The 19,974-nt window shown below is 45.3% G+C and overlaps 1 protein-coding gene across 1 annotated transcript; it reads left to right on the top strand.

Moving 5' to 3' along the window:
• Positions 1-920: 920 nt before the first annotated feature.
• LOC136573033 (uncharacterized) lies at positions 921-18,500 on the top strand. The gene is made up of 3 exons (XM_066574148.1): positions 921-986; positions 14,643-14,769; positions 15,995-18,500. The coding sequence occupies exons 2-3, from the start codon at positions 14,701-14,703 to the stop codon at positions 17,903-17,905; spliced, it is 1,980 nt and encodes a 659-aa protein (XP_066430245.1). The 5' UTR covers positions 921-986; positions 14,643-14,700; the 3' UTR covers positions 17,906-18,500.
• The last annotated feature ends 1,474 nt before the right edge of the window (positions 18,501-19,974 follow it).

The following is a 19,974-nucleotide window of genomic DNA, read 5'->3' as shown; positions in this document are numbered from 1 at the left end:
GCCCATTGAATGGCCCATGAGGCTGCTGTAAAGCATCTCTCTGCAGCAAAGGCAAGATGGTAGCTTGCATAGTTGTATGCAGACATTAAAGGGGTTGTCCCGCGGCAGCAAGTGGGTCTATACACTTCTGTATGGCCATAATAATGCACTTTGTAATATACATTGTGCATTAATTATGAGCCATACAGAAGTTATAAAAAGTTTTATACTTACCTGCTCCGTTGCTGGCGTCCTCGTCTCCATGGTGCCGACTAATTTTCGCCCTCCGATGGCCAAATTAGCCGCGCTTGCGCAGTCCGGGTCTTCTGCAGTCTTCTATGGAGCCGCTCGTGCAGAATGCAGGCTCCGTGTAGCTCCGCCCCGTCACGTGCCAATTCCAGCCAATCAGGAGGCTGGAATCGGCAATGGACCGCACAGAAGAGCTGCGGTCCACGGAGACAGAGGATCCCGGCGGCCATCTTCAGCGGTAAGTATTGAAGTCACCGGAGCGCGGGGATTAAGGTAAGCGCTCCGGTAAGCTTTCTTTACCTCCCTGCATCGGGGTTGTCTCGCGCCGACCGGGGGGGGGGGGTTGAAAAAAAAAAAAACCCGTTTCGGCGCGGGACAACCCCTTTAAAATAAAATCTGTCGGAAATGAGTAAAAAAGATATCTAGGTGATACATTCCCTTTAAACATCCAGGCACACAGAAAACTTGTGGACTGAAGTTTTTCGACTGCAGCTCATTATCTTCTACTGCAGTGATTGTGATTTCTGATGAATCTTCACTGCCATCTACTGGTCACTAGAAGAGAATTGGCCGGAAAGCTGCACAAAATAGCACATAAAAAATGGTTTGTGAAAACTAGGAATCATGACAGGGACCCGTCGAAAGAGAAGTAACCGTCACAATTTGTGTTTACGGTCTACATTACAATAGCTGAGCAAACTGCAATTACATCAGACCTTGGATTGTAGAGAAAAATATCTAACTCTGCTAGCAAGAAGGTCAGTGCAGTATTTAGTCTATATAGGCACAAGGATTTCTAACAAACCAGCAAAAACCTTTTATATGGCTTAAATGGCAGCTATATCTGCACAGCGATGGACGACACAGCGACGGACGGCACTGCGATGGACAGCACTGTCGCATTGTGGAATTCATTAACTTCAGTTAAAGGGGTTGTCCCGCGAAACAAAGTGGGGTTATACACTTCTGTATGGCCATATTAATGCACTTTGTAATGTACATTGTGCATTAATTATGAGCCATACAGAAGTTATCAGAAATTTTTCACTTACCTGTTCCGTTGCTAGCGTCCTCGTTTCCATGGAGCCGTCTAATTTTCAGCGTCTAATCGCCAGATTAGACGCGCTTGCGCAGTCCGGTCTTCTTTTCTCAATGGGGCTCCGTGTAGCTCCGTGTAGCTCCGCCCTGTCACGTGCCGATTCCAGCCAATCAGGAGGCTAGAATCGGCAATGGACCGCACAGAAGCCCTGCGGTCCACCGAGGGAGAAGATCCCGGCGGCCATCTTCAGCAGGTAAGTAAGAAGTCACCGGAGCTAGGGGAATTAGGTAAGCGCTGTCCGGTGTTCTTGTTTAACCCCTGCATCGGGGTTGTCTCGCGCCGAACGGGGGGGCTGTTGAAAAAAAAAAACCCGTTTTGGCGCGGAACAACCCCTTTAATGTTCTTGCTTTTCCATCTATCTTTTTTTCGCTCTTCAGAATCGCCTACTTTTTCATTTGCTCTCTCATTAAATTGTGTAGCTATTTCTTTGAAATAGTTCCCTCCTGTGTTCTTCAAGAAACTTATAAAGTAAATGGTCTAAATTGCAGGTTTCTATAAGAGAAGTAGTCAGTCATTTATTATATGTCACCTGAGAAATGCAAGCAGCCCAAAAATTAATTTCCCATAATAATGTACATTACCTTTCCCAACAATAAGGCTCTTTGTCTGGAACACGTACTGAATGTAATAGCATCACATGAAATCACACTTCAATGGAAAACTCTGCAGTATGCAATGGGATTTTAAAGGGGCGGTTCAAAATTAAAAACCCTGCACCGTGAAGAGAGACTGAGAACAGATGGTGAGTAAAAATGAGAAAAGAACGCCTCTAAAATAATAAGCAACCATTTCTACAGAGTTCAAAAAGATACACCGCTGCTCAGGCGGCCGAGAAACTATTATCTAACGTATACAGTAAGGAAAAAACAACCAAAGAAAGTTTTAAAATAATGAGTCGCTGCAAACTGTTACATTCATGGACGGGCCTGTACATGTAGCTGCGCAGGGCAGCTTATCGTTCCTGCAAATACCATACATATTGCTGAAAACTACGTAATACTGTTAGGCCGCATGGGTGTAAGCGCGTTGGCATGTTTTAGACCGGATTCACACGAGTGTAAGCGGATTTGTGGTGCGTTTTTGCAGAATGGGTGTTGCATATTTGCACGTGCATTACCGCATTACTGCATTCTTTTTGCGCACGAATGTCATGCTCGATTGCACAATTAGAAAAAACCTGCACTGATGCTCACAGCCTGTGAAGGCGCCCAAAGTTTCATGAGTTTAAAAGGTTTGCTTTCCCTGTGCAGGTAAATAGAGCACACTGAGTATTTTTTGTGCCACCAGAATGCACACCCAAAATATGCGCATGTAAACGAGCCAATCGATTCTATTCTCTGTGTATTGTGAATAAACCTTAGACCTTCTTCACACGACCATATGTGTTTGTACGTTTGCCCGTACGCGCCATATAATCACATAAATGAAGATTTGCCACGATCGAGTGTCGTTCTGTATTCACATATTTCATGCCAATCACATGGAGGCGCTGCTGCATATAGGCAAAAAAGTATGCAGAAGCGATGAAAGATAGGCAAGACCCATCTTCTCATGCAGTGTATAAAACAGTCAATTGAAAATGGCTGATTATGTGCAATTTTTCTCAGCAATCTTTCATCTGAATGAACCTATTGAAATCCAAGGGTCGCGGGGTTTTTTTTGGCGATTTCTTTTTTTACGCGGCTACATACCTGACGAAATATGGTTGTCTAAATAAACCCTTAGGGTTATTCTGACAAACGCATTTGTGCTGCATATTACACAGTATGTTCTATTTATCCCAGTGGAAGTGATGGATTGAAGGTTCCTGTTGAATGACAGCAAGCAGAGATCTTGAAAATGGAGAATTCAATATAGAAGGTGCAATACAAAAATTTTGTAAATTTTCATTTTACAAATAAGCTTTATTTCTTGAAACTTGAAAACCTCAGTAAATTCCTTTTCTTAAAGGCAATGTATCATCTGAAAATGACACTATTTAAGTTCTGTTTTTAGTGTAAATATATTTCTAGGAATTTTTAGTAGTGAAGATATCCACATTAAGGGTGAATGCAGACGGCCGGGTTGGACTCAGACGGCGAGAATTCTCACAGTGGGATGCAACCCATGGCCCTGCAGTGATCCGCGGCTCACCTCCCCTGGCGTCTTCTCTCTGCTTTGCGCTGTGCCGGCTGGCGCACAACCACACATGCGCGGAGCAGAGCCGAACCGTCAGCGTCGACGTTTCTGAAATAGGAAATGCCACGATTTAGTTACCGCACGAGTTTTCACGCTGTCAAATGGTGGCTGTCTGCATAGGATTGCATAAATGAATGCATGAATACCCCAGGTTGGGCCTCCAACTTATATTTAGGGCCGTCTGATCAGTTCCTAATACTGCAGCCGCTGAAAGGGGTTAACTCACTCACACGCTGGTTGCCTTTTGACACACTGCGTCTCCATGATTTTACATGGCGGTTGACTACTATGCACGAGAAAAGATGATATGACTTGCCCTATCTTTCTCACATGTAGTTAATAGTACAGACAGGATCTATCTTCCTGCTTTTTTTTCAAACTCGCACAGACTAGCGAGGAGTTGCAATAGTCTGGAGGAAAAAAAATGGTTTATGCCCTAATACGCTCTGTACCATATTCTTGCCCTTAGAAAATGCAATACAAACATCTAAATATTTTCACACGCATGGCCACTAGAGGCAGATCTGCTGAGGATTCTCTGAGAAGCTACAGAAAATCTGCAGTGGTAAAATGCACCAAAATAAGTGTTCTTTGTCACAGATTTGGGTACAAAGGTGTTGCGCCACAGATTTTACCTGTTGTGTGGTAGACCTGTTAGAGACGCCAGAAATTAGTTGTGTCCTATAAGAGCCACCACAACTTGCATGACACGGGGACAGAAACCACTGGACTTGGTTATGACCAGAGGCCTAGATGCATTCAGCAGCAGAGCTGACAGGCAATGATTTTAAGGGAGTTAACCCTTCTGACGCTGCAGCTGTGCAACATACATACAGAAAGTTAACATGAGGGTTTTGCACAGTGCATCCACATAAGACAGCACATGTATGACAATTATGAAGGGGTCCAGGATGTTGTTCTGGGACACTACAGTTGTATATTAAAGAGTGAAATCCTGGGAATTTTGTGCAGATTTGTTTTCCATTAAAAGCCACATACTATATATAACAAGTTACCAAGAAAATACATTACAAAAATCAAACTACTGACGACCACTTGTCTATCAAATTTGTGTGTGTGACATGTGAGTTTCATGCACAGCACCTTTGATGTCAGTTACCAGCTCTTAGCTTCGCCCCCTGATCACATCACGGGGACATCATCACAGGTCCTTTATTCTTGTGCACTGAATGAGGGATTATGGGCAGGCAACATCCCCACAAACCCCTGCGGCCTCTGTTGCTATGGATACAGCAGTACTCAGTCTGGCAGTTTGTACCTGCTCGTGAGAAAGTTGGACACCTGTGTGGAGAATCCAATAAATAACACCTCACAAATATACACATACATAGCTGGCGGTGCATATTCACCAACAACATTGAAGCATAGTCCTTCACCACTATCTTCACATCTCCTGAAAGTGATATCATGTCATCTCAAGTGCTAATGCCACCAACACCAGTCCAACCTTCATCTAATAGTGAACCGTTGTCCAGAGTTGTAACTAACAATCGTTGTCGTGCAAACATGTCACTATAGAGGGTTCAACGCTTCCATCAAGCTAATGCAGTTTACATGACACAGCGACAAGCCACGATGTCACCTCAGCCACCAGCTGAAGTTTGTAAATCTTGTGCAGCTCATATGTGAAACTAACAACATGTCTCCTGAGCGAGCTGATGAAGTTCGTTAATCCACATGCAGCTAATGCTGCGTGTGTGACGTGCATGTAGCAGAGCTGTGTCTGTGTGACATGCATGTAGCAGAGCTCTGTGTGTGTGTGACGTGCATGTAGCAGAGCTGTGTGTGTGTGACGTGCATGTAGCAGTACTGTGTGTGTGTATCAGAGTAGCTGCTGAACAGGAAGGTGAGCCTGGCTGCCGCATTCAGGATGGATTGAAGAAGGGAGAGTCTGGCGTGAGGGAGGCCGATCAGCAGCAAGTGCAATAATCGAGCCAAGGGTGGATAAACTTTATATAGCACCAATATAATGTGCAGCATTTTGCAAGTCAGAGGGTACCTGAACAAAATAAGAAATTACATACAGTATTAAACCAATATATAATTTGAACAATTGGATTGAGGGCTTTGTTCACAAGAGCTTACAGACTGAGGAATACAAGAAGTAGCAGTACTTGTTCTGTATGATGGTCAAGCTAACTTTTAAATAAAGGTGGGTACTACACATAAAGCTGTATGAGCTGGTTATCAACCAATTTCTGTTTATATACAGTTATGAAGTGCATTAGGGTGTAATGAGGTTTGAGAGATACTGTGGGCTGTGGGGTAATATTAGAGTAGGGTAAGCAGAGAAGGGTTTTTAGGGCACTCTTAAAATTGTAGGCATTGAAAAATAAGCTGATTTTCTGGGGTAGTGCATTCTGGAGAACTGGTGCAGCTTGGGAGAAATCATTATCTTTAAGGGAATGTATCACCTATATATGATTTTACTAATCAAAACCCAGATAGTGAAACATTTAATTTTTTAACCTGTTTTTATTTTATGATTGTAGATTTTTTTATTCTATTTTCGGTACATGACTGTCAGGGCGGCCATCTTGCCTGAGCTGCATTAGCAGCATTTATAGATATGCTTTATAGCAGCCTAATGAGACATAGGTACAATAGCTAGGATCTTACTCATTGACTTCTATGGGAGAGAGTATATGCCCTGTGCAGAGGTCACTGTGCAGGGAAGGGGAAGAGGTAACATTTGACCATCACTTGTTGTGAATGGTTGAGCCTATGTTATCTATGTATAAATTGCAATATAATCCTCCCTATGATGATATTGATATGAAAAGCTTTCTGTACATAACATAAGTATTAGGCCTAGTTGTCACTGTGAAAACTGCAAGATATTAAGATTTTTTTTAAACATAGACATAATTCTTAAAATTCTTGAAAAATATGTTTAACATAAAAATAAAAACCTGTTATACAATACTTCATTTTATGATGAGACATTCCCATATAATATGTCACCATTAGAGATGAGCGAGCGTACTCGTCCGAGCTTGATGCTCGTTCGAGTATTAGGGTGTTCGAGATGCTCGTTACTCGAGACGAGCACCACGCGGTGCTCGACTCCATTACATTTCCTTCCCTGAGAAATTTGCGCGCTTTTCTGGCCAATAGAAACACAGGGAAGGCATTACAACTTCCTACTGTGACATTCCAGCCCTATCCCACACCCCTGTAGTGAGTGGCTTGGGAGATCAGATGACACCCGAGTATTTAAATCTGCCCCGCCCGCGGCTCGCCACAGATGCACGCTGAGAGACATCAGGGAAAGTGCTGTCTTGCTGTAGCTGCTATAGGGAGAGTGTTAGGTGTTATTTTAGTCTTCAAGAACCCCAAGGGTCCTTCTTAGGGCCACATCTGACCGTGTGCAGCACTGTTGAGGCTGCTTTTAGCAGTGTTGCACAATTATTTTTTTTTTGTATATCGGGCGTGCAGACCATAGCGTCCTCAGTCTGCAGTCATTTTACAGAGTATAGGGGTAGTACTGCTGAGGCAGGGACAGTGGTACAGGGAAATCCATATACAGGCTATATCACAGGCAGTGGGCTTTTTCCCAAAAAGTGGAAAAAAATACTATATTTGGCCTGCCTGTGACCGTCTTCAGTTTACGGCGTGTGTGCTGGAGGTAGTAGTCGCTGATTATTACCCAGCCTTGCGCATAATTGTTTCCTGGCTCTACTGTGTCCGTTACATGATCGCCATCATCCCACCAGAGGGAAAGAGTATACATATATACGCTGCATACGGTGTCTGTCTGGTTTTTCACCTCATCATTTTAAAAAATTGAAGCAAAATACTTAAGGCCTACCACTGGCCTTTGGCCTCTTGACTGGTTCTGCCCTGTGAATTCCAGTAGCTCAGTCATACGCACCTAGGTCTCACTACAGGCTTGCGCATAATTGTTTCCTGGCTCTGCTGTGCGTTCCGTAAGCGAAGTCAGCCTCCAACCACAGGCCAATAAGTGGCACATTTAATTACAGCGTTCTGTTCCTGCTCTACTCGTAATGCACCATGCTGAGGGGTAGGCCTAGAGGGCGTGGACGGGGGCGAGGACGCGGAGGCCCAAGTCAGGGTGTGGGCACAGGCCGAGCCCCTGGTCCAGGTGTATCGCAGCCGACTGCTGCGGGATTAGGAGAGAGGCAAGTTTCTGGGGTGCCCAGATTCATCTCACAATTAATGGGTCCACGCGGTAGACCTTTATTAGAAACAGAGCAGTGTGAGCAGGTCCTGTCGTGGATGGCAGAAAGTGCATCCAGCAATCTATCGACCACCCAGTCTTCTACGCCGTCCACAGCTGCAACTCTGAATCCTCTGGCTGCTGCTCCTCCTTCCTCCCAGCCTCCTCACTCCATGAAAATGACAGATTCTGAGGAGCAGGCAGACTCCCAGGAACTGTTCTCGGGCCCCTGCCCAGATTGGGCAGCAATGGTTCCTCTCCCACCGGAGGAGTTTGTTGTGACCGATGCCCAACCTTTGGAAAGTTCCCGGGGTCCGGGGGATGAGGCTTGGGACTTCCGGCAACTGTCTCAAGACCTTTCAATGGGTGGGAGGATGATGACGATGAGACACAGTTGTCTATCAGTGAGGTAGTAGTAAGAGCAGTAAGTCCGAGGGAGGAGCGCACAGAGGATTCGGAGGAAGAGCAGCTGGACGATGAGGTGACTGATCCCACCTGGTTTGCTAATCCTACTGAGGACAGGTCTTCAGAGGGGGAGGAAAGTGCAGCAGCAGGGAAGGTTGGAAGAGGCAGTGCGGTGGCCAGGGGTAGAGGCAGGGCCAGACTGAATAATCCACCAACTGTTTCCCAAAGCGCCCCCTCGCGCCATGCTACCCTGCAGAGGCCGAGGTGCTCAAAGAACAGTGGTGTGCAACCTTTGTCGCTCCAAGATCAGCCGGGGAGCCACCACCAACAGCCTCACCACCACCAGCATGCGCAGACATATGATGGCCAAGCACCCCACAAGGTGGGACGAAGGCCGTTCACCGCCTCCGGTTTGCACCACTGCCTCTCCCCCTGTGCCCCAACCTGCCACTAAGATCCAACCCACCTCTCAGGACACAGGCACGACCGTCTCCCGGCCTGCACCCACACGCTCACTTCCGCGGTCCTCGGCCCCATCCAGCAATGTCTCTCAGCGCAGCGTCCAGCCATCGTTAGCGCAACTGTTTGAGCGCAAGCGCAAGCACGCCGCCACGCACCCGCACGCTCAAGCGTTAAACGTGCACATAGCCAAATTGATCAGCCTGGAGATGCTGCCGTATACGCTGGTGGAAACGGAGGCTTTCAAAAACATGATGGCGGCGGCGGCCCCGCGCTACTCGGTTCCCGATGTGCCGTCCCAGCCCTGCACGACCACGTCTCCCGCAACATTGTATGCGCCCTCACCAACGCGGTTACTGGCAAGGTCCACTTAACGGACACGTGGACAAGCACAGGCGGGCAGGGCCACTATATCTCCCTGACGGCACATTGGGTGAACTTAGTGGAGGCTGGGACCGAGTCAGAGCCTGGGACCGCTCACGTCCTACCCACCCGCAGAATTGCGGGCCCCAGCTCGGTGCTGGTATCTGCGGCGGTGTATGCTTCCTCCACTAAACCACCCTCCTCCTCCTCCTACGCAACCTCTGTCTCGCAATCAAGATGTGTCAGTGTGATACGTTTGAGACATGATTGATTGAGAGATTGTGTCAAAAGGTGTAGGTAGAAGGTAATCATAACTGCTTGCTGTGTGCACTTACCTATCTCTATTACTAGTCTACTATTTTAACTTGCTTGGTTAACTTGCTTGAGGTATTCTACAGAAGCTCTGGACAAATATGGTTTAGAAAAAAGACCAGTTACAGTGACTCATAGTTACGGGATGTTGCACAGTAATATTGTCCAGATATGGATATCTTCATAGAGAAACTATGCAGTAGTATATATATTGCCAAAACACGTGCACCGCTTTATTTACCTAAGAATGACGTGTTTTATCATACTGCGCAGAAGCGAATATGTTACATAACCAAACAGTAGTATAAATAAGGGTGATCTTCAGAAGGATTTTGGGACTCGTTTTGTGGCTGACAACTGTCAGCATTTTTCCCGGATCCTCTTACCAATCGTACCTGGAGATCCCCCGATTGCGGAGTGATGCTACAATATCCGGTGATGTATTGATGCTTATCTTTGTTACCCATGTGATCTCAATGCCTATATGTTAATTAACTGTTTCACTTACATTCATATACTAAAGAGTGAATAAACTCGTGTTTTATATTTGTTTTACCTAAGACTGTGCTTAGCTCGTACGTTAATGAGGTAATTGAATAGCTAAATAATGAGCAGGTAAGACATAAATTGACGTAGTCGGCAGGATATATATATATATATATTGTTGTCTTTGGTAAGGTTATATTACTGTATAATTTGGTATTGTGACAGTGCTTCTCAGTGCACGGGGGGCTGCTGTCACCATATTAGATTTTTGGCCCATTGCCAAGGGGTTCAAATGGTTATAACTTTGCTTTGATAAGTGATAGAGTAATAATAGTAAATACACATTGATAGTCGCAGTAAGTAGTCCCTGTTGAACCCATTGGCATTCTGCCAAAATTTTATAAGTTCTGTAACTTTGAAGCAGGACTTGGGAGATTGGTGCCAGTTTGCACGGTGGTGTCTAGCAATAAGCGGGACCTTTGTGCAAAATTTCACCAATTGGCACGTTGCCAAAATTTTCGGAGTTCTGTAACTTTGAGACAGGACTCGGGAAATCGGTGCCAGTTTGCAGGGTGGTGCCTCGCCGTAAGGGGGACCTCTGTGCAAAGTTTCACCAGATTGGCACGTTGCCAAAATTTTGTAAAGGGGAACTCTGTGCAGAGTTTCACCAAATTGGCACGTTGCCAAAACTTTCGGAGTTCTGTAACTTTGAGACAGGACTTGGGAAATTGGTGCCAGTTTGCAGGGTGGTGCCTCGCCGTAAGGGGGAACTCTGTGCAGAGTTTCACCAAATTGGCACGTTGCCAAAACTTTCGGAGTTCTGTAACTTTGAGACAGGACTTGGGAAATTGGTGCCAATTTGCAGGGTGGTTTCTCGCGGTGAGGGGGACCTCTGTGCAAAAAAAAAAAAAAAAAAAAAATTTTCACCAATTGGCACTTTGCCAATAAGACAACAATATGTTTACAAAAAGAACCAAAAAGGTTAAATCTGAACAGAAAATAGACATCCCCGGCTGGTCCGAGGGTCCCTATGATATATTAGCTCAGGAGTTGATGCATAGTGGGCTTGCAGAATCATGGGATAGTAAGCTAAAAGATTCAGAGCCCCTCGATGTTGTTAAGGTACTCGAGGAGACCCCTGCCAAGGCAGGTGATGCAGTTCAGTTGGGTAGGAGAAATTGGGTATTGGCCTCAGCCTATAGGAATATCCATAAAAAGAAGTCCCAACTAATAAGAAAACTTAATCAGGCGGAACAAAAGTTAGCAGAATCTGAAGGAAAGAGAGTGGTGTTGGAATGTAACCAAAGGCTGATAAAGGAAAAAATAGAACATTACCAGAATATTGCAGAAAAGGCTGTTGTAAAAGTTGCTCAGAATAAATATAAGGGACGCAAAGGTAAAGTTGATAAGCGAAAGGTATCGAAAGCTATAGCTTCTGCTTCTGTGAACTGGGACCCAGATAAGTGGGATGGAGACTTATGGGATTCCTCATCTTCTTCGGGGGAGGAGGACTGGCATAAGGGGGATTGGGAAGACCCACCCAATCCAATAATTGATCCACCTGCTTTAAAACGTGCCCAGCCCATTAGCAGAAGGAAGGAAACTACTGAATATGGACCCGATACCCAGCCTATCGTAGGTCATGATGGGCAAAGGTTGCCCAGGTATGACGATCAGGGAAACTATATGTACGATGCCGATGGGAGACTGTTGGTGCAAGAAGAATTGGTGCCACATAGGCGCACCAGGCTTACCCTAGAGGATTTCTCTCAGTCAGAAGTTGATGATATACTGAGTAGATTTAGGCAAAAGCCTGGGGAATCTGACATACCATGGTTGGTCCGTCTATTTGAGCACGGGGCGACTGGGGTAATGTTGGATCCAAAAGATGCAATGAGATTTGTTACTCTAACCAGAGATCCAGTAATCAGTAGAAATTTTAGAGAATACTTTCCTAATCATCAAGGAGAAAGTGCTATTTCCCTGTTTAATATAGTAACCAATGGGTTTCTTAATAAGTTCCCGACAGAGGCAGACATTCCAATCAATGACAAACCTTGGTACACTATCAGGGATGGCATTGAAAGGTTGAAGGAGGAAGCTATGAGGGTCTCATTAATTATCATCGAGCATATGGAAGATTATTTGGAGACTCGGCTGACAGCAGGAGTTAGAAATCGTTTAATTAAGACTGCACCTCCGGCTTATAAAGCCGTGATGATGACCCTACTTCTATCCATGACTAATGAGCCAATGTCTGCGGTCGTGGCTAGAATGCGGGAATTGCAAGATATGGGAAACTGGGATAGAGAGGAAAAGCGAACAGATCGTGATAGGTCTAGGAATCCTAGTTCCCAGGGGACTGGTGATTCAGGAGTGCCAAGGGTATCTCGTAGAGATATGTTTCAGGCTCTCCTGAAAGCTGGAGTCTCCAAGGACGCCATTGATGGAAAAGATACAGGTGATTTGTGGCGTCTTTATAAACAGAAGGTATTATCCAACAAAAAGGTGGATAAAAGGGAAGATTCAGTGGCCCCAAAAGCTTCTAAAAAGAGAGAGAAGCAGGTCACTAATTTAGAACCTAAGAAATTAGAATGGGAGGACTTTCAAAAGATCTATCCATGGAAGGAGATGGCTGCAATGGTAGCTACCCAAGTGCAGGACCATTTCAAGCCATCTGCTCCGCTCCTGGAGGAATCAGATTCTGATTCCGCATAGGTAGCAAGCCAAGCCCCTGTCTGGGTTAGGCGGGATGACAGACCCTACGTCCCGCTAGCCATACATTGGAAAGGGGGTAATGTCCAAAGGGTCCCAGCTTTAGTAGATACAGGGGCGGAGGCTACTCTGATTTATGGAAATCCCAAAAAGTTTAAAGGTCCAAAAGTTAATATTTCAGGATTGGGAGGAAAAGTTACCGAAGGAGTACAGACACAGGTAACTTTGAAATTGGGCAATTTGCCCTTACGTAAATACACGGTGTTAGTAGTACCTATTCCGGAATATATAATTGGCATAGATATTCTGAAAGGATTGACACTACACCTTGAAGATGGTAAGTTTGCCTTTGGCGTAAGGAAAATAGGGATAAAAGCTTGTCCAGTTACGGTGGGAAAGGTCAAAATGCCACCCGTACATATCCCTCCTGCAGGAAAACTGGTTGCTATGAAGCAATACAGAATTCCTGGAGGTCACAAGGAAATAGGAGAAACCATTAAGGATTTGGTCGATGCTGGGGTTGTGAGGCCTGCAACCACAGCATGGAACAATCCGGTATGGCCTGTGAAGAAAAGTGATGGGTCTTGGAGGATGACTGTCGATTACAGGGAGTTGAATAAACAAACACCTCCCTTGACGGCAGCTGTCCCAGACACCATTACAATTGTGGAGCAGATCCAAAGTCACAGTGGACAATGGTACGCTGTGATTGATATCGCACAAGCCTTCTTCACAATTCCAATAGAAGAAAAGGCGCAAGATCAGTTTGCCTTTACGTGGCAAGGACGTCAATACACGTTCACTCGATTGCCACAAGGTTGGATACATAGTCCAACCATCTGTCACCGGACGGTGGCAGAACATTTGGATGAGTTTGATTTACCATCAGAAATGCAGTTTTCACATTATATCGATGATATAATGATTCAGGGACCGGATGAACAATCTGTAAAGAAACAATTGGACGGATTGTTACATCATCTGCGAGAAAAAGGATGGGAAATAAATGATAGCAAGGTGCAAGGCCCCTCTCAGACGGTGAAATTCTTAGGAATTCAATGGAATAAGGGCCATAGGGAGATTCTCCCTAAGGCAAGGCAGAAAATTTTAAATTTTCCCACTCCAAAAGACAAGAAGGAAACACAATCCTACATAGGATTGTTTGGATTCTGGAGACAACACATTCCGCATCTGGGGCAGCTTCTTGCTCCTCTTTACAAGGTGACTCGCAAGAAGTACGAGTTCACATGGGGAGAAGAGCAACAGGTTGCATTTGAGGCAGTAAAAGAAGCCATACAACAGGCCGTAGATTTATGGCCTTTACAAGATGGTGAGATAGAACTTCATGTATCAGTTCAGCATATGTATGCAAACTGGTCATTGTGGCAGAAGCAAGGGGGCAAAAGAGTGCCACTGGGCTTCTGGAATCGAAAATTACCAGATGCAGGAGAAAAATACACTCCACTGGAGCAACAGCTGTTGGCATGTTATTGGGCCCTGGTGGATACTGAACAATTGACAACAGGACACATAGTCCTTCTAAGGCCGCAAATACCCATCATGAGTTGGGTATTATCTAATCCAAAGTCCAATCGGATAGGACATGCCCAGGAGCAGAGTATCATTAAGTGGAAATGGTACATCTCAGAAAGAGCGAAAAAAGGTGAAGGGGGGATAGCTGCCCTGCATGAAAAGATAGCTGATATCCCTCCAGATGGTCAGGTTACACCAGTAGCACAAATGGAGGAATCCCCAGTAAAGTGGGGAATACCTTACTCTGAGTTGACAGACTCCCAAAAAGAGCATGCTTGGTTCACGGATGGTTCGGCCAAGTATATCAGTGGAAGGCGTAGATGGAAAAGTGTAGCCTTTAATCCAAATTAGACAAGACGTTGGTCATGGAGGGAGAGGGTAAGAGTAGTCAATATGCAGAACTTTGTGCGGTATTCTTAGCTCTGAAGCAGGAACAAGGGCAAGAATGTCACTTGTATACGGACTCATGGTCAGTTGCCAATGGTTTGGCCACTTGGATCATGGGATGGAAGAAGAACGATTGGAACATTCATGGTAAGGAATTGTGGGGGAAGGAGCTTTGGCAAGATATAGAGGAATTCATTAGAAGTACCAAAAGTACTGTGTTTCATGTTGATGCTCATGTCCCTCTTGACTCATTGGAACGTTTATTTAATTCTCAAGCAGATGCGGCAGCATCGATCTCTGTTGCCGTACAAGAACCTGACAAGGAAAAGGAAGCATGGCTTCAAGGTACAGCTGTTTGGGCTCACCAAAAAAGTGGACACTTGGGAGAGAAGGCCACTTACAGGTGGGCACAAGAAAGAGGTATCCCATTGACAGTGGACATGATCAAACAAGTAATCGCGCAATGTCCAGTATGTCAACATGTTCAAAAACGAGAAGTGCCTCATACAGTAATGGGACACATAGGGAGAGGCCAGTTGCCAGCGCAGATTTGGCAGATGGATTTTGTAGGGCCCCTCCCTGAGAGCAGAGGATGTAAGTATATTTGTACAGCAGTAGATACATTCTCAGGTCTGATGGTGGGATTCCCATGTAAAACAGCAACACAATGGAGTACTTTACGTACTCTGGAAGTTATTACCCAGTATTATGGGACTCCCCTGCAGATCCAGACAGACAATGGTTCACATTTTACCGGAAATCAGGTAAAAGAGTATGCCAGTAAAAACAACATAGAGTGGGTATATCATATGCCCTACTATCCACAGGCCGCGGGCCTGGTGGAACGAATGAATGGGTTATTAAAATCTACCCTGAAGGAGCTCACTGAGACCGACAAATATGGTCAATGGAGAGATAATCTGACTGCTGCTTTACAGATTATCAACAACAGGCCCATCACTGATTCTATGACACCCTTAATGCGCATGCTAACACCCAATCTCAGTATAGATGTAGCTAAGGTAGAGACAATCTTATACTGGAAAATTAATCCAGATGCGCAGGCACCTTATAGAGCCACTCCTGCCGCTGCAGGGTTGGATCTATACGCTCTTGATACGGTGGTGATAGCCCCAGGAAAGGTGAGTACTATTCCCACAGGGCTAGGATGCAAGATCCCGGAGAATCACTTCGGGCAGATAGCTACTAGATCAAGTTTTGCTCTGAGAGGTGCAGTAGTCCTAGGGGGAGTCATAGATGCAGATTATCAGGGGGAAATTAAAGTAATCATGATAAATTTAGGAACAGATCCTCTGATAATAGGAAAAAAGGAGCGCATGGCACAGCTGCTATTGATACCAGTGTATCTGACACAAGTGGAAGAAGGGGCGGCTCCCACTGAACTTACAGTAAGAGGAGATAAAGGCTTTGGCTCAACTAATGTTACTAATGTAGGGGCCAAAATATGGGTTCAGAATCACCAAGGACCGCCCTCCCCAGCAGAAGTTATTGCTGTGGGGAATGATCGAACTTTGCTTATTATGCGACCCGGAGTAGAGAAATGGGAATATGTCCCACAAGAAAAGTGCTATTTGCGGGAATAATGCTTGTTTCCTTGCCTTCTCTAGAATCACATAATCATTTTTGGAATCCTTGGCGTCATGTGTTCGGTGTTCGCAGTAGGTGATGCGTGGACGCCAGGGATCCGCGTCAATGACACCGGAAGGAATGACTATTCGTGGGGCTGGAGGAATTCAACCCGAACCAGGAAGCAAGGCAACTTCACTTGTGAAGCCAACCAGAAATGTTATATCGTGAATATTACCTTTGATGGGACTATCTGGAGTGGAAATCCATTATCGCATATAAGTTCGACCTACCGTCCTTCATATGCTCTGCATAAGGCAACGGGACAAATAAACATTACGTCACTTGTGAAAGTGTCCTGCTGTCAGAGACCAAAAGAGTTGCCATATCTCAATTACTCCCTGGTGATACAATATGTTCAGAATTGTACAAATACGGGAGTGCAGTTTTCATTTCCCTTAAATGAGACAGAAGTAATTACGTGTGGGAATGCAACGGAGATCGAGAATCGGGCCATGTGGGGCCAGTTCCTGGTATTCGTGAACATTAATGCTTCTAAAATAGATCCTGGACATATAAAAAGGGTTCCATCCACCTGTCGCCTGGTGGGACGAGATGCTCAAAAGACTGTTATACAAGCTTCCGTGCAGTTTCCACCCTCAAGGACTTGTCCTACCAAGCGTTCCCGTCGAGCTTGGTATGATACCTTACTCGGAGGCTACGGAGCGCTTTCTGGGACTATTAATGGTTTTGATATAGAGACTTTAGCTAATCGAATGCATAACGCGGGAAGTGGTATTAAAGATGTGCTCACATTGCAGGCTAACTGGATGCCCACTATATGGCAGCCCTTTAGTATGCAAGCGGATGTGGACACAATAATGCTTGATTTGCAAGATGCATCTAATAAGTTTTCATATGAAATAAATTCTAACATATCTAACTATGTTAATTGGTCAATATGTACCTTGCAGACCATTTATCAGCAACAACAAAAGAACACACTTCAAACTATGCTCATGACTGGCAATGAGCAGGTGTGGAGGACCGTGTTCAATCAGACTATAACTGAGACTGATTGGATACAGTTGGAGGCGCAGAAAATGGTTTGCAATGATACATTATGTAAAGGGACCATATTCATATACAATGTTACTAAAAAGAGTGTGATGTGTAAGTTTGTAGTTCTCCCCTTACTTATAGGTGTTCCAGAAGATATGCATTTCTGGGTACCTAGATTTAACGGGATTTACATTGATGACCAAAATAGAACTCATGATTTATCATTGTGTGATGATACATTAGAGGGGACCATATGCAAGGTCCAATCGGCTGTTTATGAACCATGCTTATTACAAAATACGATCAATGTATGTGAATGGACTGTGCTGCCACTCACTTTTAAGATGATGGTTGAAATAGCCCCACAGGAGGTATGTTTGGCAAGTAATTATCCTGTTGTACCTGGGATGGTTGTCCCATTTTCAGGATGCTTGCGAAACGTATCGGCACTTGTTTGGGAAAATGAGACCTTTGTGTTATTACCTGAACGAGACAAGACAGTGGCTGTCAATTGGCAACCACTGCCTTTAAATGTGTCAAATTGGGATCTAAATTTGACCAAATTCAAAAAGTTGTTAGAAGACACAGAAGAAGTACAGCAACATATTAAATTGCTTAATAAATCTTTGGCAACGCATATTTTAAGTACTACTGTAATAGCTGGCAAAATTGTAAAGATGGGATCGGCTATTGCTGATGCCACGTCACACCATTGGTATGACATCTTTATGGGATATTCATCATCTGCACAAACCACTCTTAATTGGCTAATACATCCTGTTTTGGCATTGGCCATAGTTGTAATACTTTTATCGCTATGGAATTGTTTCATGGCATATAAGGTATTCTGTAGAAGACCCCAAATTTTAATGGTATCATACGGCAAGTAGTGAATGATTAAGGACCGATTGTGATACGTTTGAGACATGATTGATTGAGAGATTGTGTCAAAAGGTGTAGGTAGAAGGTAATCATAACTGCTTGCTGTGTGCACTTACCTATCTCTATTACTAGTCTACTATTTTAACTTGCTTGGTTAACTTGCTTGAGGTATTCTACAGAAGCTCTGGACAAATATGGTTTAGAAAAAAGACCAGTTACAGTGACTCATAGTTACGGGATGTTGCACAGTAATATTGTCCAGATATGGATATCTTCATAGAGAAACTATGCAGTAGTATATATATTGCCAAAACACGTGCACCGCTTTATTTACCTAAGAATGACGTGTTTTATCATACTGCGCAGAAGCGAATATGTTACATAACCAAACAGTAGTATAAATAAGGGTGATCTTCAGAAGGATTTTGGGACTCGTTTTGTGGCTGACAACTGTCAGCATTTTTCCCGGATCCTCTTACCAATCGTACCTGGAGATCCCCCGATTGCGGAGTGATGCTACAATATCCGGTGATGTATTGATGCTTATCTTTGTTACCCATGTGATCTCAATGCCTATATGTTAATTAACTGTTTCACTTACATTCATATACTAAAGAGTGAATAAACTCGTGTTTTATATTTGTTTTACCTAAGACTGTGCTTAGCTCGTACGTTAATGAGGTAATTGAATAGCTAAATAATGAGCAGGTAAGACAGTCAGCAGCAGCACGTCGCCAGCAGTCGGTGTCGTGCGGCGTGGCAGCACAGCGGTGGGCAAGCGTCAGCAGGCCGTGCTGAAACTACTCAGCTTAGGAGAGAAGAGGCACACGGCCCACGAACTACTGCAGGGTCTGACAGAGCAGACCGACCGCTGGCTTTCGCCGCTGAGCCTCCAACCAGGCATGGTCGTGTGTGACAACGGCCGTAACCTGGTGGCGGCTCTGCAGCTCGGCAGCCTCATGCACGTGCCATGCCTGCCCCACGTCTTTAATTTGGTGGTTCAGCAGTTTCTGAAAAGCTAACCACGCTTGTCAGACCTGCCGGCTCAGCGCACATTTCCGCAAGTCCAAGATGGACGCTGCCACCCTGCGGACCCTGCAACATCGGTTTAATCTGCCAGTGCACCGACTGCTGTGCGACGTGCCCACAAGGTGGAACTCTATGCTCCACATGTTGGCCAGGCTCTATGAGCAGCGTAGAGCTATAGTGGAATACCAACTCCAACATGGCCGGCGTAGTGGGAGTCAGCCTCCTCAATTCTTTACAGAAGAGTGGGCCTGGTTGGCAGCCATCTGCCAGGTCCTTGGAAACTTTGAGGAGTCTACCCAGATGGTGAGCGGCGATGCTGCAATCATTAGCGTCACCATTCCTCTGCTATGCCTCTTGAGAAGTTCCCTGCAAAGCATAAAGGCAGAAGCTTCGCGCTCTGAAACGGAGGCGGGGGAGGACAGTATGTCGCTGGATAGTCAGAGCACCCTCATGTCTATATTTCAGCGCGTTTTGGAGGAGGAGGAGGGGGATGAGCATGAGGAGGAGGGAGAAGAGACAGCTTGGCCCACTGCTGAGGGTACCCATGCTGCTTGCCTGTCATTCTTTCAGCGTGTATAGCCTGAGGAGGAGGAGGAGGATCCTGAAAGTGATCTTCCTAGTGAGGACAGCCATGTGTTGCGTACAGGTACCCAGGCACACATGGCGGACTTCATGTTAGGATGCCTTTCTTATGACCCTCGTGTTACACGCATTCTGGCCACTACGGATTACTGGGTGTACACACTGCTCGACCCACGGTATAAGGAGAACCTTTCCACTCTCATACCCGAAGAGGAAAGGGGTTCGAGAGTGATGCTATACCACAGGACCCTGGTGGACAAACTGATGGTAAAATTTCCATCCGACAGCGCTAGTTGCAGAAGGCGCAGTTCCGAGGGCCAGGTAGCAGGGGAGGTGCGGAGATCAGGCAGCATGTAAAGCACAGGCAGGGGAACACTCTCCAAGGCCTTTGCCAGCTTTATGGCTCCCCAGCAAGACTGTGTCACCGCTCCCCAGTCAAGGCTGAGTCAGCAGGAGCACTGTAAAA

Source organism: Eleutherodactylus coqui, chromosome 7 (genome assembly GCF_035609145.1).
Source record: "Eleutherodactylus coqui strain aEleCoq1 chromosome 7, aEleCoq1.hap1, whole genome shotgun sequence".
Classification (NCBI taxonomy): Eukaryota; Metazoa; Chordata; class Amphibia; order Anura; family Eleutherodactylidae; genus Eleutherodactylus; species Eleutherodactylus coqui.
Note: the sequence above shows the minus strand (reverse complement) of the source record. Positions and strands in the feature narration are given on the sequence as shown.

Coding starts and splice junctions, on each gene's coding strand:
- LOC136573033 (XM_066574148.1), top strand. CDS start 14,701: ATGGCTTCAAGGTACAGCTGTTTGGGCTCACCAAAAAAGTGGACACTT. Junction 14,770..15,994: donor GGAGAGAAGGCCACTTACAG/GTGGGCACAAGA, acceptor TGCCTTCTCTAG/AATCACATAATCATTTTTGG.